The sequence below is a fragment of the Leucoraja erinacea genome, chromosome 21, assembly GCF_028641065.1.
Source record: "Leucoraja erinacea ecotype New England chromosome 21, Leri_hhj_1, whole genome shotgun sequence".
Taxonomy (NCBI): Eukaryota; Metazoa; Chordata; class Chondrichthyes; order Rajiformes; family Rajidae; genus Leucoraja; species Leucoraja erinaceus.
The window spans coordinates 27,047,230-27,064,481 of NC_073397.1; the positions used below are offsets into that span (position 1 = coordinate 27,047,230).

The 17,252-nt window shown below is 41.2% G+C and overlaps 1 protein-coding gene across 5 annotated transcripts in view; it reads right to left on the reverse strand.

Annotated features, from left to right (window-relative positions):
• Positions 1-17,252, reverse strand: part of bcas1 (brain enriched myelin associated protein 1) — a 91,376-nt gene that overhangs the window by 50,457 nt on the left and 23,667 nt on the right. For 4 of the 5 annotated variants that reach the window (XM_055652455.1, XM_055652456.1, XM_055652452.1 and 1 more), the window contains exon 5: positions 11,060-11,119. The exons of the other annotated variant lie outside the window; for it this stretch is intronic. In XM_055652455.1, the coding sequence (XP_055508430.1) occupies positions 11,060-11,119 (60 nt within the window). The remainder of the gene's footprint in view (positions 1-11,059; positions 11,120-17,252) is intronic. 5 annotated transcript variants of the gene reach the window in all.

Genomic DNA, 17,252 nt, shown 5'->3' on the forward strand with positions numbered 1-17,252 from the left:
TCAATTATTTTCCCTCCATTTAATCCAAAGCACATTCTCTGTCTGCCAGAAAATTCTTCATTTCAATTAACTGCTCTTAGCCTCAGGTTTTCTCTCCTCTTCAGTCACCTGATACAGAACTTGATTATGCTGCAGTTTCTAATTCGGAGAGGGTAGTTAGTGCTAGAGGTGCAGGTGTCTCCTCCTGAAATCTGATAAAGAACCAACATAAATCCATCTTTCACTTACAGGCGCTCCCCTACCTCTCAGGCATTTGCAGGATTTTTGATACCTCTACCACTGAAAAAAATATTTTGACAATCCTATCTCTAATGATTTTATACACTCATATTAGGTCAGCCTTCAGCCTTCTTCATTACAGAGAAAACAAAGCAAATGTGCGTTGGTTAATTTGATATCCACTTCACTTCACTTATCAAAGTAAAATACCATTAAAGTGCATTGTATGGGGGCTCATAGGATGAAAGGGAAGTTCTATTAAATGCAGTCCCACAGCAGGAGATTTACCAGGATGTTGCCTGGATTAGAGGACTATAATTATGGGGAGAGATTGCATAGACTTGCTATTATCTTGTCCTATGAAAACATGACCTAGACTGTGTAGAGTTTAAAAGAAAGAGCAATGGTCTCTCTGAAGTGTACAAAATGCTGTAAAAGGTAGATACTACTTTCACTGCCATCCTGTTGAGTTTCATTGTCTGTATAACTTGTTATTACCTAGGCCACAGCTAACAATGGGCTATTGTGGGCTCTGCTTTTCCTTGATCATCGTTACTTTTTTGCATATCTTTCATTCCTTTGTTCTATATCTCTCTATATCACCGTCAATATATCTCTAATTTCCCTTTTCCCCGACTCTTAGACTGAAGAAGGGTCTCCACCTGGAACGTCACCTATTCCTTTCCTCCAGAGATGCTGCCTGACCCGCTGAGTTACTCCAGCTTTTTGTGTCTATCTTCGGTTAAACCAGCATCTGCAGTTCCTTCCTACACACTTGGTGTTACCCTGTCTAGGTGTCGGGAAACAGGGGTCATATGGATACACTGTATAGAAAATGACAAAGTTTACATATTACAGATGTGCAAGGATTTTGATCAGCTGGCTCAAAACAAAAATGGCTCAGTGTCTGAAACACTGAAGCTTGTTGTGTTTGTGGTTAGCTCATCTGATAGCAAGTGGCTCTCTGCCAGTCAATTACAGAACTCTGGTGAGGTCATGGAAAAGGTTGACTCAAGGCTCTCTGCTCCTCCCTCCAGATCAACTTTATTTCTTGTAACTGTCATAAGGTCTTAAGGTCATAAGAGATAAGAGTAGAATTAAGCCATTAGGCTAGAATTAGGCCATCCTTCCAAGAAATTACTTGCTAACATCAAAAAACTACTTTATATCAATCAACAAATTAACATTTTAAATTGTCACCAATGATTCAAAACGTGTAATAGGCCCTGTCTTTCTGCATGAAAGATGTAACTACATTTACCTACCTTGCATGACATAAACAAAATAACCTGCATTTTTTTCATTCTGAATGTTCAGAAAGCTTGCCTGCTAATTAATAACATTCCCTCACTTATTTCCCTCTAACCCTATCACACGTTTCAGTGTAGTTTATTGTCACGTGTACCAAGGTACAGTGAAAAGCTTTTGTTGTGTGCTAACCAGTCAGCGGAAAGACAACACATGATTCCAATCGAGCATTTTTCAGTGTGCAGATACATGATAAGGGGATAACGTTTAGTGCAAGGTAAAGTCAGTAAAGACAGACCAAAAATAGTCTGAGGGTCACCAATGTGGTAGATGGTAGGTAGATAGTAGTTCAGGACAGTTCTCTAGTTGTGGTAGGATGATTCAGTTGCCTGATAACTGCTGGGAAGAAACTTTCCCTGAATCTGGAGGTGTGTGTTTTCATACGTTTTGCCTGATTGGAGAGGGGAGGAGGGAATGGTCGGGCTGCGACTCATCCTTGATTATGCCCATTTACCACCAGAAAACCCCTGACCACCATTAATTCTTAACAATTTACAACCAACAACTGGTATATGGGAGGAAACTGGTCACAGCGAACTGTCCAAATTGCACACAGATGACGCTGGAGTTTAGAATCAAAGCCAGGTGGCTGGAGCTGTGAGGCAGTTGCACTATCTGCAACACCGCCATGTCAGCCAACAAACGCTGTCAGGTCAGTTTAACGGAGAAGGACTCCATGTTCTGAAAGATGGCATCGCTCCAGATATTCCACTTTCCACCATAAAACCATAAATAATCCAGTGTGTATGACTCTTTTGAAGAGGGAGATGGGCAGAGGACTCGTGATAGGGGAAGGCAAGTCAATTAAGGCGAGGGGTCGTGTCAGCTTTGTAGCCGATTAGTTGTGGTGGTGGCAGGGTTCTCAGTGAAATGATCAGGAACGCCAGCTAGGGAGCAGATTGAGGGCAGTGGGGGTGGGGGGGGGGGGGGGGGGGTGGGGTGGGGGGGGGGGGGGGGGGGGGGGGGGGGGGGGTATAATTGGATGATTGGGGAGATGATCAGGGTGATGTTACTGGAATTATGAGCAGAGACTGGATGACATTTGAACAGATTTGGATGTGTGGGTGGGTGGCTGGGTAGGTAGGGAGTTGGGATGTATACTAAAAACATGAAGATGCACCATTCTAAAAATACAAAGACACCCACACCCTTGAGTTAACAACGAAACAGGCCAAGTCTGAAGAAGGGTCTCGACCCAAAACGTCACCCAATCCTTCTGTCCAGAGATGCTGCCTGTTCTGCTGATTTACTCCAGCATTTTATATCTATCTTTGGTTTAAACCAGCATCCGCAGTTCCTTCCTAAATCAACAGGCCAAGTAAACATACTTTTCGAGGACAAAGCAATACCATTCATTGTGGCAGTTGATATAAAAATGACTGTTTCATGTTAATTGATGATACTGTATGCTTATGTATCATGCACTTGGAAGTACCAGGTTAAAGATCCAGATGTGTATTACAGGTACACAGACAAATGCTGTCTGACCCGCTGAGTTACTCCAGCTTTTTGTGTCTATCTTTGGTTTAAATCAGCATCTGCAGTTCCCTCCTACACACCCACACTACGTTGTTGGTTTTAGTGAGACCAATGTAAATAAAAAGTTCACCACTCATTGATTAATTGTAAAGACCAAACATTTCCGATCTCTGCATTAGATGTGTTAATTAGTCAGGGCATTCCTTTGTATTGGGAGCTAAAGATCATGGAGAGAGATTATAAGATGTTTTTGATGGCGGTGGTGGTGGGGAGGGGGGGGGGGGGGGGGGGGGGGGGCGGGGGATGTGGTTTGAAAGAAACTACATGAGGAATAACTTATGCCACATAGTTGAAACAAGATCTGTGCCTTTCTTGTAGCTTCCTGTTATAAATCAGTTAAGACTTGAGTAACATTATAAACAATTTAAACGGCTTACATCCAGTGTAAGATGTGGGCGAGGCACTAGGTGCACAGAACTTCAAAGTGACCACAGTTACATGGAAATTAATTAATTCTGTTGGAAAAGCAGTTGAACTGCAGAAGGGTTTGCAGCTTAAATGAGAGATAACAGAGAATTATGTTTCAATTGTCAACATCTAGTTATGACAGATGGGTCAAGAAAACTGTCGATTTGGTCACTGTGGTTACTTAATTTTCACGATTGTGAAGCTACATATTATTTTTTTAATTTTTGATCATCGCAGATTAATTAATCCAGCTGACCACCCCTTTTAAAATAAAATACCTTGCACATAGTATGTGAAAGATTGTGGCAATCTCAATATTATATTGGGATCACTGGCAGCCTTAATCTATAGAGCCCAGAGTAGTGGACTCAGGAAAGGAAGACATGGGTGAGGGGTGAAAAAGATTCAATAGAAACCAGAGGGGTCACTTTTTCACACAAAGGGCAGTGGGTGTATGGAGGAGGAATTGAGGCAGGTACTATTGCAAGAAACATTTAAACAGGTACATGGTGGATAGGACAGGTTTAGAGGGATATGGGGCAAACGCAGGCAGTTGGGACTAGTGTAGTTGGGACATGTTGTTTGGTGTGGGCAAGTTGGGCCAAAGGGCCTGTTTCCACGCTGTAAGATTTGATGACTATGACTGATGACTTGACTTATGTGAATGCCATCCCTTGGATATCAAGAGTATTCATTCTCATGTCCTTAAAATCCACCTACTCATGCACTTTGGCATGTAAATGTTTTGGTGTGTCAAACCTAACGTCATCTTTAAACACCATACCTTTTCATACTTTTGCTGTTCTGCATTAACCAGCACAAATTGAAATTTAGCACAAAGCTACAACCAAGTTGTAGGAATAACCTGACCGCATTTCATATGGCCATAAGTGATAGGAGCAGAACTAGGCTATTCACCCTTTCAATCATGGCTGATCTATCACTCCCTCCTAACCCCATTCTCCTGCCTTCTCCCCATGACCTCTGACACAGCTACAAATCCAGAATCTATCTATCTCTGCTTTAAAAATGTCCACTGACTTGGCCTCCACAGCCTTCTGTGGCAAAGAATTCCGCGGACTCACCACCCTCTGATTTGACTCTTGTTGTCAGCTTCAGCCTTGACATTTAATTTAAGGTTTACAGGGGACAACATTTGTGTTATTCTCCCAAATGTTTGCCATGCATTTGACACCAACCAACAGCAGCCAGCAACTGCCTTAGCTGTTTGCGCTATTTCTCCAGGAACGCCACTAAGCATTCCCCCAAAGAGCTTCACTACAATTCCAAGAACTCACATTCAAAGCAGGTACAATGTCAAAACTGCCTTTCACAGTTGCGAGTCTTACAGACGTGAGAGAAATGATTGAAAGGTCATCTGGCAGAATAATGTTACAACCCAAGTGAGGTCATCAGCTTCCTCCTGGAAAGCAAAACGAAATCCATCCACTTCTGAATAAGTTGCATGAATCAGCTACTTGTATATTAACCAAATGTTGATGGTGCACGAGAAACTCAAGTTTGGTCCCAGCCTAATGCCAGGGATAACAATCCTTGCACAGATGGCTGGAATTGATTTGGATGGTGCAGCCAATTTATATCCATACTAGCAAAGAAATTCACCTCCAACTTCGGACAAAGGAACTCCAGAAAAAGGTATATACTTTTCTGAAAGGTATGAACCACCCTATCAAGAACTAGAGAGCTACTGTCTACCTCATTGTGGACCCTCATTTCTCTTTGATCAGACTTTATTAACTTCATTTGCACTCAATGTTATTCACGTTATTCCCTTCACATTTATCTGCACACTGTGGACAGCTCGATTGTAATCATGTATTGTCTTTCCGCTGACAGGTTAGCATGTAACAAAGGCTTTTCACTGTACCTCGTGACAACAAACTAAACTAAACTAATCTAAACTTGCACAAGTGGAACTATTCTTTGAGCAGATCGACTGTTGCACAGTCCTGGTAGAAATGGATAGAACAGATACAGACTTATAACTGCAGGATAAATGCGCAGATTAAAAATGTCCATCTAGCTTTCAATTATTAAATAATTAGGAATGAGAAGGACAACAGGAGTGTGTATCTTAATACCAATATGAAATAAAAATGCATTATGTCTGGTAGCTAATATTACCTGCAGTATATAGAAAGATGCTGGAGTAAAGACTTCCTATATTATTATGTATCTATTCATGAGATATGGACATCGCTAGCATGGTCGAACCAGTCTATCACTGCGGCCATCCATCTGATTCTTATTCTGAAACTGTGGGAGTACACAGAAGCCCAGTGAAAACAATGGAACATGCCACCATGAAACTCACCCACCCTGCATGCACCTCCACCCACATGTGGAGGTAATTGTGTGTGGGTCGCACATTGACCTCAGAAGTCACAGAACTGGTAGGGAAGAAAGTCATCTCATTCAGCTGGGACTGCCAAAGGTTGTTTTTTTTTCGTAAACCGTCACTTTTGGCAAAAGTCATTTCTCTAATTTAATAATTCTCAGCAGAGAGATTACACTTGGAGGTGTCACTTCGTGAGAATAAATATTTTAGGAATGGTGCCGTTTACATTCCATTGTGAAATCATAATCCTATTAATAAATCCTTACAATTTTATGACAGGAAAATTGACATAGATGGGACTATTTCTTGGGAAGAAAGACGCAGTGTGAGATGTTTTGATACATAGCTTTGGTGTAGATAAAGGGTAGACAAGGTCACTGGTACTGAATGATAAAGTGCCAATAATTTGTTTAGAAGTGGGTGTAGCTGATCCAAGTTCTCCCAATTTACCACCACATCTTCAGTGGGAATCCCAAGTAGCATTAATGTCCATTTCAGCCATTTATAGTGTAATTTTACTTCGGAGTCACGTGAGTGACTACGTGAAGAACCCTGCCAGGACACATGCGTGTCATATCGCTACAATCCGGTTGGAACGGCTTGAGGGACAAGAGCAGCCACGAGCGGCCAGTGCCCGAGAACATTGGAGCCGGTTGGAGCAGCTGTTGGAGCAAATACTCCAAAGTGGCAGGCTCCGGGAGAGGGAGACTAGTCATAGTGGACAGCTAGTAAGTCCTACAGCAGTACCTCTTGTAGGGCTGCACAGTATTTCTCCCTCAACAGAGGGGAGTACGGGGGGTCAATTCTGGGCTGACCCTGAAGAGGGGTGTGCAGAACATACCCCTAGTGTGCATGGGGTGCAAGAAAACCTATTGGATATGGTGTCCCAGTTCATTCAACCCCACCAAACTGGCCAAAACCTGGAGGCTAAAATAGCTCCAACCGGATTGCAGGATGGTCAACGGAGAAAACTTTCCAATGATTTTATAACAAACCAGTCATTGAACCTGGAACATTTGCAGAAACAATTTTAAGTTCTGTAATATAATTTTACCCCATAAATAGGGGCTATAATTTGGTGTTAATAAATTTATCGTTGGTTTTTCAATATCGTATTGATGTCTAATGATGTTAACACTATTCTCCCCATAATCAAGGCAGATGTGATGCATCGACTCGTTTCCACGGCATGAAATCACAGAGCTTTAAAATCTTCACGTAGTCACTCACGTGACTCCGAAGTAAAATAGTAAGATTAAACGAGAACTCACCAGTTTGAAGTTTGATCGTTATTTTATGAGGAGTAACGTTGAGGGAATACCTGCCCTCCGCTCCCACCCTTGATCATATACTCAACTGGTATCTCTTCTCTAATCTTACTATGTTTAGTCATTACAGTTATCTGTGATTTCACACCGCTGCTTTGAAGAATGACACTCATGCGTCCTGGCGGGGTTCTTCACGTATTCCCTCAACGTTACTCCTCATAAAATAACGATCAAACTTCAAACTGGTAAGTTCTCGTTTAATCTTACTATTTTTCTCCAGAGCTTGGCCAAAGTTAGAAGAGCAGGTTGGGTACGCCTCTGTCGTAATTGTAAGGAAAGTTGAATGATACTTCATTGTCATATGTGACAAGTCACAGTGAGATTCTTTGCTTTGCATACACAAGTAACTTCTAGGGATCTTTGGTATTTAACTCATAATGGATTTGTAAACCAAGACATTAATGGTAAAAAGTCTCTCATCCGATTTATTCTCATCTTTCTAAGTACACTACCGCTGTTTGCAAACACACTTTGAATGTTACATTCATTGCCGTTGCATGGAGTGTGATCAGAAGGCATCTTCTCTGTATTGATGGTGCGGGCATATTTAAACTGAATTATCGGTTCACCACTACAGTTTAAACCCCTTTTTCTGTTTTATTGCTACTGAAGTCTTCATACACTCATATTTTCCACTGGAGCTATCTTGTTTCCTATTATAAATTGAACTCCAAACCCATATTTCATCGCTTCACTGCAGATATGAGCCTTGATATTTTGTTTGGAATAATGCCCTCAATTTCTTCGGAAAGTCTAATTTTAAACTGTAACTTCATTCAATTCGACGATACACACAAAAGGCTGGAGTAACTCAGTGGGACAAGCAGCATCTCTGGAGAAAAGGAATGGGCGACGTTTTGCGTCGAGACCCTCCTTCAGACTAGTTAGGGATAAGGGAAACGAGAGAGATATAGATGATGATGTAGAGAGATAAAGAACAATGAATGAAAGATATGCAGAAAGGTGATGATGATAAAGGAAACAGGCCATTGTTAACTGTTTGTTGGGTGAAAAATAGAAGCTGGTGCGACTTTGGTGGGGGAGGGGTAGAGGGAGAGGGAATGCCGGGGCTACTGAGAGAAGTTAGAGAAATCAATATTCATACCAATATTCGTAAGCTGCCCAAGTGAAACATGAAATGCTTTTCCTCCAATTTGCGTTTAGTCTCAGTGACAATGGAGGAGACCTAGGACAGAAACGTCTATGTGGAAATGGGAAGGAGAAGTAAAGTGTCCAGCAACCGGGAGATCAGGTTGATTCATGCGGGCTGAATGAAGGTGTTCAGCGAAATCATCGGCCAGTATACGTTTAGTTTCGCCGATGTATAAGAGTCCACATCTTGAAAAACGGATACAGTAGATGAGGTTGGAGGAGGTGCCAGTGAACCTCTGCCTAACCTGAAAGGACTGTCGGGGTCCCTGGACAGAGTCGAGGGAGGAGGTATAGCGACAGGTGTTGCAACTTCTGCGGTTGCAGGGGAAGGTACCTGGGGAGGGGGTGGTTTGGGTGGGAGGGGATGTTAACCAGGGAGATGTGGAGGGAACGATCTCTGCGGAAGGCGGAATGGGGAGGAGATGGAAAGATGTTTTGGAGGTGGTGGAAATTTGGGAGGATTATGTGTTGTATGTAATTTCTGATGGGGTGAAAGGCAAGGACTAGGGGTGCTCTATCTCTGTTACGACCAGTGGGAAGGAAGAGTTAGGGTGGAGTTGCGGGGTACCGAGGAGACACGAGTGAGGGCCTCATCTATGATGGGAGAGGGGAACCCCCGTTCCCTAAAGAATGAGGACATCTGTGGCACAGTGCGCAGCTGAGGGTGGCACGGTGGCGCTGCGGTAGAACTGCTGCCTCACAGTGCCTGAGACCCGGGTCCGATCCTGACTTTAGGTACTGTTTGTGCGGAGTTTATACGCTCTCCCTGTGACCGTGTGGGTTTTCTCTGGGTGCTCCGGTTTCCTCCCACGTTTCAAAGATGTGCAGGTTTGTAGCCTAATTGGCTGTTGTATATTGGCCCTAATGTGTGGTACATAGAACTTCTGCATGGGTGATAGATGGTCAGCATGGACTTGGTGGGCCAAAGGGTCCGTTTCCAGGCTGTATCTCTAAACTAAACTAAACTGAAGGTTGTTCATGATTTCTCATAGGGCTAATACCAATTTCTCTGCTAAAGCTATGTAGAACCGTGTATCTTGAAATATTAGTCAAGCATTAGTTGCATGTAAATGTGTCAATTAACTGAAGTGCAAATGATAAGCAACTGCAGCTGACACCATGCGGCTCTGCAGAATGCGTCAAGCAATGTACAATGCACAATGCAAGCTCTATGACTCAGGCCTGCAGAACTTGTGACTTCCCAGCATTTCCCAACTACAATAAACCTCTTGTAAAATAGATGCTGAATACATGATTTAAAATGCATACTTTTACCAAGAAGAGCGCTGCTTGAATCGTAATGCTTGTGCATAACAATAGATGTGAACATAATTAGTTTGAAAGTTTTGTACAGTGAACTAAGCAATTAGTTCTAAGAAAAGAAACAGTATACTTTAATTACAAAGCTACTTAAAGGAGTTGGGCATAATTTTATACAGTCATCATATTGGGAGTGATTATAGAAAGTCTGCAAAGATTTAAAAAAAAACAATATTGAGTGTGAAATACATTATCATGAAAATGTAAAACTTGCTGATGGGAATAATGCACAAATTATAATTGCTGAGTAGATTATAATATCCTATTTCATAATGCATTGAAAAATCCCAAAAATGTATGTTTTAAAAATCAAATCATCAAATTACTAATTTGCAATGCTCAATGATCAGGCGTTTACGTGACTGAACAGGTAGCAAATCCTAACAATTGCATAAACCAGCTTGCCACACCCACAGGTTCAATAAGCCATCCTCTGCTTTCTTGTGTTAATACAGTATATTTACTGAACTTAATATTTTGTTCCACCCTAGACATTCTGTGGAAAAATCAATAGGTCATGAAATTATTTAAAAGACTTATCTTGCCAAGCCTCCACATATTTTGGAGCATGCATTTAAGATGAAAGAAAAGTAATTTGCTTAGATAGTCACCGGGTAATTAATAACATTGTACAGGTATTTAAAATAATAAACACAATGTTATATAAGATACACCTTGATAATAAGCTATAGGTGAGTTCCAATGAATCATAACTGAGGAATATTTAAATTTAAGGCTGTTCTGTTCTATCATAGCTGGAAACAATATAAAGCTGAAGAGAAAATATTTGCCTAGCATGTTAGTGTGGAATGTGCTCGTATATCAGCTGTTTGTACAGTACGTTAATTGATATGCTAGCCTTCAATGCTAGCAATACAGTAGCACTTGCTCATGTTGAAAATCATTTTTAGAACTGGATCTTCCTGTTTAATTTCAGTGGAACTCAGCAGAGTATGAGGTGAAAAGGAAACAGTACGTATTTTGAACACGTTAGACTTGTTAATGCAGATATATTTTTCTTTCAAATATTATATTTCCATCTACTTGCTCTTCAGAAGCTCCTGTTCGTTTTGCTTTATTTCTAGTGCTTATCACTTTGCGGCACCAAGCCCATTTCCTGTTTTTTCCCCAACAGTGAATCAAAGGACAGCATATTCTGCATCTTGGAGTTAGTAAAACCATTGGTTTAATAAACTCATTATGGAGGAATAGTAGGCAAGCTCAGAATTTTCACAGGGATGAAGCACAACAGATAAAAATAGATATCCAGAGACACAGAAAACATATTAAAAAACAATTTGGGATACAAAGCAGGTAAAATAGTAATGGATTAGACAAAGGAAACAGAATTTTAAACTTGGTTTAAGACAATACGGGTGGGACAGTGCTGTTAGGAAGTGGGAGTTTTTACATTTTAAATACATACCTTTGCCATTTCTGGATTTTAAATGCAATTTCCTCATCAGGTAATCAAATCTCCAGATATCTTCAGATGGAAGAAAGGATTAGAAATTGGCAAAAATGATTTAAAAAAAAGAATAAAAAGTACCAAAAGATAAGAAGAAACAGGAAGTAATGAGTTCTCAGTATAGTAATGTGCAATATGCAATGGGTCTCTACTCTCCCTTACAACTTCACTTCTTCAGGAAAATGTACCAGACACTCTTTTTAAAGATGACCAGGGCTACATTGTGTAACTTGGAGGCCTCGCTGTGTGGGAAGGAACCGCAGATGCTGTTTAAAGCCAAAGATAGACACAAAATGCTGGATTAACTCAGCAGGACGGGCAGCATCTCTGGAGAGAAGGAATGGGTGACGTTTCAGGTCCAGACTCTTCAGTCTGAAGAAGGGTCTCGATCCGAAACATCACCCATTCTTTCTCTCCAGAGATGCTGTCTGTCCCGCTGAGTTACTCCAGCATTTCGTGTCTATCTTTGGAGAACTACTGGCCTGGACTGTGCACCAACTCAACATGTGTGATTGAAGTGGCAATTGCATTGTCAGCACTAAGCACATGGGGAAGCCATTAATGACAGTGCCAGCTGGCTTTTCCTTAACAATGCAACTTGTAATTTAACCCAGAAATATTTACGATCACATTCTACATTGGAAATAAATGTTTTCTTAAACACAGAGTTGAAAAGGAATCAGCATGACACATCCAAATTTCTAAACCATTATATCAGCCCATTGAAATGTTATGACTAAAATATTAGATTCCAATAAAATATAAAAAATTGTAATGTTTAATAATTGATTCCTCTTTTGGGCTGTGTGTAAAGTTGAACAGGTACATCCCAATTATGTACTTGCTGTTCTATTTCTCACTCGGTTAATTGATGCTGCTATCTTTTTTTGGTATCATCTATGTCAAATATGTAAAAGTGTATTTGGCCTTCACTGACAGCACACATATATCTTACTTCAAGTAACAATCACGATCCTTCAGACAGTTTGAAATATTAGATATTGATATAATGGACCTGGGTGGATGGAATTTCTAGTTCCTGTTAAGTTAGAGAATTATATTAATTACCAGCATCTGCTGCTGCAGCACCCTAATCATAGTCATGGAGAGAAAGAGAGCACAGAAACAGGCTCATCGGGCCCTGATTCTAGTCACCTTTACACAACGAACAATGTTTTATGTTTTTTTGGCGTCTTCTTTATTTCAGAAATTGTATGTGTAATTTATGTTGCTGTGTATTTATCTGAGTCTATATGCCTGTGATGCTGCTCCAAGCATGATTTTCCCTGTACAATTACCTCACCGTGCTTATGGCAATAAACTCAACTCCACTTGACTTGGCAGCGGATATTCACGTTACCGATCTACACGTGGTTGGGATGTAGTAGAAAACTGGAGCACCCGGGGACATTCATTTTAGTTTAGTTTAGTTTAAAGATACAGCACGGAAATAGGACCTTTGGCCCACCGAGTCCACGACGACCAGCGATCCCTGAACATTAACAGCATCTTATACACACTAGGGAAAATTTGCCAACAAACTTGTACATTACTTGGAGGGTGGGAGGAAACCGGAGATCGTGGAGAAAACGCACTCATATCACAGGGAGAACATAGAAACTCTGTACAGACAGTACCCGTGGTCAGGATCGAACCCGGGTCTCTGAAGCTATAAGGCAGCAACAATACCGCCGCACCACCGTGGAGCACTTGTGCACAGCGAGAACATGCAAGATCCATATATGCGGCACGTGGTCAGGACGATACCTTGGTCTCTATTAGCTGTACCACTGTCAGGGACTTAAGTGAGTTCCAGGCAGCTAGACAAACAATTCAGAGGTGAAGCCAAATAATGCCTTAGAAACTGGAGATTGGTTTTATTGATTATGATTTATTGTTTAAAATTATTTAAAATAACATTTACAGTGCACATTAAATATAACCCCTACTAGGTTGGTTCAGCTCATTGAGCAGCTGCTTCACTGCTCCAATGACTCACGTTTGATCCTGATCTCCAGTCACATCTATGTGGATTTTGCATGTTTTTTTGTGACAACATAGTCAAGTGTGTTTTATTCTCATATGTCCCAGATAGAACAATGAAATTCTTACTGGCAGCATCACAACAGAATATGTCATCATAATAAATAATATAACAACTCAGAGAAAAACAAAACAATGACAGTGCAATAATATTAATAATAATAATAATAATAATAATAATAATAATAATAATAATAATAATAATAATAATAATAATAATCTATTGTAGTTCATAGCTCATGACGTTGTAATGTTTAAAAGCCTGATGGCTGTAGGGAAGAAGCTGTTCCTGAACCTGGATGTTACAGTTCTCAGGCTCTTGTACCTTCTTCCCGATGGCAGTGGTGAGATGAGTGTGTGGCCAGGATGTTGTGGGTCTTTGATGATGTTGGCTGCCTTTATGAGGCAGCAACTGTGAAAGATCCCTTCGATGGTGGGGAGGTCAGAGCCGGTGATGGCCTGCGCTGTGTTTACAACTTTTTGCAGTCTTCTCCGCTCTTGGATGTTCAAGTTGCCGAACCAGGCCACGATGCAACCAGTCAGTATGCTCTCTACTATGCACCAGTAGAAGTCCAAGGAACTGCAGCTACTGGCTTACAAAAAAGGACATAAAGTACTGGAGTAGCTCAGCCAGCACCTCTGGAGACCATGGATAGGTGACGTTTCGGGACGGGTCGAAGAAGGGTCCCTACCCGAAATGTCGCCTATACACGGTCTTCAGAAGTTACTCCAATACTTTTTTTCTCCAGATGCTCTGGTGTCCTCCCACATTTCAAAAACATTTTGTTTGGTAGGTTAATCTGTCACTGTGGATTGACCTTGATGTGTAGGTGATTGGTGTAATATGGGCTGAAGAGGGTCGTAAATGGGAAGGTGGGAGGGAATAAAATGGCATTGGTATAACATTAAAATAAAATGATGTTTGATGGTTGGCAAGGACATTGTGGGCTGAAGGGCCTATGTGCGTGCTGCATAGTTTAAACCAATAACTATGTTTTACGCGTTTCTACTGTACATGATATATATGGTGGAACTCCTGGTGTCATCTCAAATTAATGCTTGTTGATGGATCCTCAGTAGATTCTTTGAAGAGCAAAACAGCTAATCTACAAAACACACTTTCTTAACCCTTGGTATTTCCAATGCTTGCATTCAGAAACATATATCTATATGATATTTAAAGATTTATATCCAAGGTAAAGGCACCAAGTACATTTGTTTTAGTTTCTGACACCATAAGATGAACATTAGAACAGGGGTTCCCAACCTTTTTCGTCCTGTTTACCCCTGGCAACTTTAATAGCACATAACAATGTTATTTCACTTATTTATGAACAACTAATGATGAGCAGATACCAGTTTACCAGAACCAAACACAGTCAGTCAATGAGAAAAAAATATGTACAAATCCAGAATCAACAAATATACCCCCTGGGTTGGTGAAATTTCCCCCCTGGGGATAAATTTACCCCAGGTTGGGAACCCTTGCATTAGAACATTCAGTTATTGCCAAAGACACATTAAGTGTTTGTAGGCAAATCTACTCTCTCTTTCAAGTTATTGCTCAAAGAAAGTCGATGTTTCACTCAGTGAAGTCAGGCAGGATAAATCCTAAGAAAGAACTAGTGACTATGCTGACTGGCAATAGCTCTAGTGCAAATATGCATCTCCTGATACTGATTAGCTATGTTTGCTTATAGATCAGTAGTGCAAACAGTGAAGGGTACATAAAGGGTTTACAAGAGTGGATTACCAGGATGCTGGTGTTTAAAGACTGTACTGTGTGCTAATAGGTTGACGCCCAAAGTTCAAGTAATATAGCAGAATTAATTTTGTCCATTGAGATGTACAGTTAGCAGTAATACTAACTATTCAACCATATCTCCACATGAGTCTTAAAAGGCCTTTGGCAACGTTGGATTCATTAGTTAAAGTGTTTAGATTCTCTATGAAACAAGCACAGACCTGTTTTACAGAAGTACACTGGAGCCATTTATTGGTGAGGAACTAGTACTGCATGTCAGAGATAGATTAAGTTGCTCCATATTGGCTTTCTCAGAATAAACATATACATGCTTGTGGATTTCAGTCGGCCTTTATAAATCAGCACCAATGCAGCATTGTTCTTACACAAGGTCTATATATTTTTTTCAAAAATGACGGTAATAAATAATTTTTATTGTTTCCTTTCAGTTACTTCTAAAACCATCTAACATCTGAAAAATGGCTGTGAACCAAGGAGTAGAAATGAAGAATAGTACAGTGAGTTTGACAGTCATTCTTTTTTGGTGGCATAATCATGCAAGTAATTTGCAGTGAATGGCTACTTTCAACATCCAACTGGCTACGTTTTGACAGTGAAATGATGGGATCTGGGGGAGCTGGAAAATTTAAGTTTTCTAAAATTGTTATTTTAGTTGTTCACATATAAACATACAATCATTACATGTATGTTATATATCAACATGAAATGTAGTACCATTGCTTGTGCATGAAACACACCACTAAGAGCAACTGATGTAAGCATTACGTGGTTTAGTTTTAGTTTAGTCTCCACCAACCAGCGATCCCCACGCACAACACTGTTACACACACCAGGGGCAGCTTTTACATTTATACCAACCCAATTTAGCTAAAAACATGTAGGTCTTTGGAGTGTGGGAGGAAACCGAAGTTCTTGGAGAAAACCCACGCAGGTCACGGGGAGAACGTATGAACTCTGTACAGACAAGCTCCCGTAGCCAGGATCGAACCTGGGTCTCAAGCGCTGTAAGCGCTGTAAGGCTGCAACTCTACCACTGCGCCACCGCACCATGGATCTGTAAATGCAACAGGCTGGTATCTCATGCATCTTTACACTTAAAGCAAGCGTTGTCTGCGAAGGGCGCTCAGCATCGTCAAGGACTGCTCTCACCCCAACCACAGTCTGTTTACCCTCCTACCATCCGGGAGGCGCTATAGGTCTCTCCGTTGCCGGACCAGCAGGTCCAGGAATAGCTTCTTCCCTGCGGCTGTTACATTACTCAACACTGTACCTCGATGATTGCCAAAAGCCCCCCCCCCCCCCCCCCCCCTCCCCCCGGAAACACCTTCCACCAGGAAAAAATAATTGCACTACTATGACTGTATGCACGTAAATATATCTATTTATTGCTCATATTCTATGTCGCTCTTGTAGGGTGATGCTAACTGCATTTCGTTGTCTCTGTACTGTACACTGCACAATGACAATAAAGTTTGAATCTGAATCTGAATTTTAAAGCTACTTCTTCCCCCAAATGCTCTGCAAATACGATAGTATATTGACCCAGCAATTAGCAGTGGCCCCCACAGCTACAGGGACCTCAGTCAATCCTGCCCTGCAGTGCTGTCTCTATAGAGTTTGGAGGTTTTCTCCATGATTGTGTGGGTTTGCTCCACATGCCGGGTTTTTTCCCACATCCCTGGGATTGACCAGAATGCTGCCTGCATTAGAAGGTGTTGGCTACAAGGAGAGATTGGACAAACTTGGATGGTTTTCTCAGGAGCACCGGAAGTTGTGGAGAAACCTGACAGAAGTTTCTAAAACTATGAGAGGCAAAGACAGGGTAGGCATTCAGAACCTTTTTCCCAGTGTGGAAATGTCATAGACCAGAGGGCATAGCTTCAGGCAAAGTTTAAAGGACTGTGCCGGGCAAGTTTTTTTAGACAGAGAGTGGTGGCTGCCTTGAACTCACTGCCAGGCATTGTGGTGGAGGTCGGTATGATAGCGGCATTAAAAAAGCTTTTAGACAGGCGATGGATATGCAGGGAATGGAGGGATGTGGATGTGCAGCAGAGGAGGCTAGTTGGCACCAGGTTGATCATGGACATTGTGGACTTGAAGAGCCTGCTCCAGTTCTATATTCTATCCTAAATCCCAATAAGATTGGTTTACTAACTATTGGAAATTACTCTTTTCTGTAGATTAACGGCAAAAAGGACTGAATGTCATATATCTGAGGTAGTTTAAATAGAGAGAAATAAAATGGAGAGAAATAAAATGGTCTACACAAATTACTATCCTAGGAGCTATTATTGATTTGGTGGGTTGGTTGGCTTCCTTCTGTGTCATTATAATGGGGAGGGA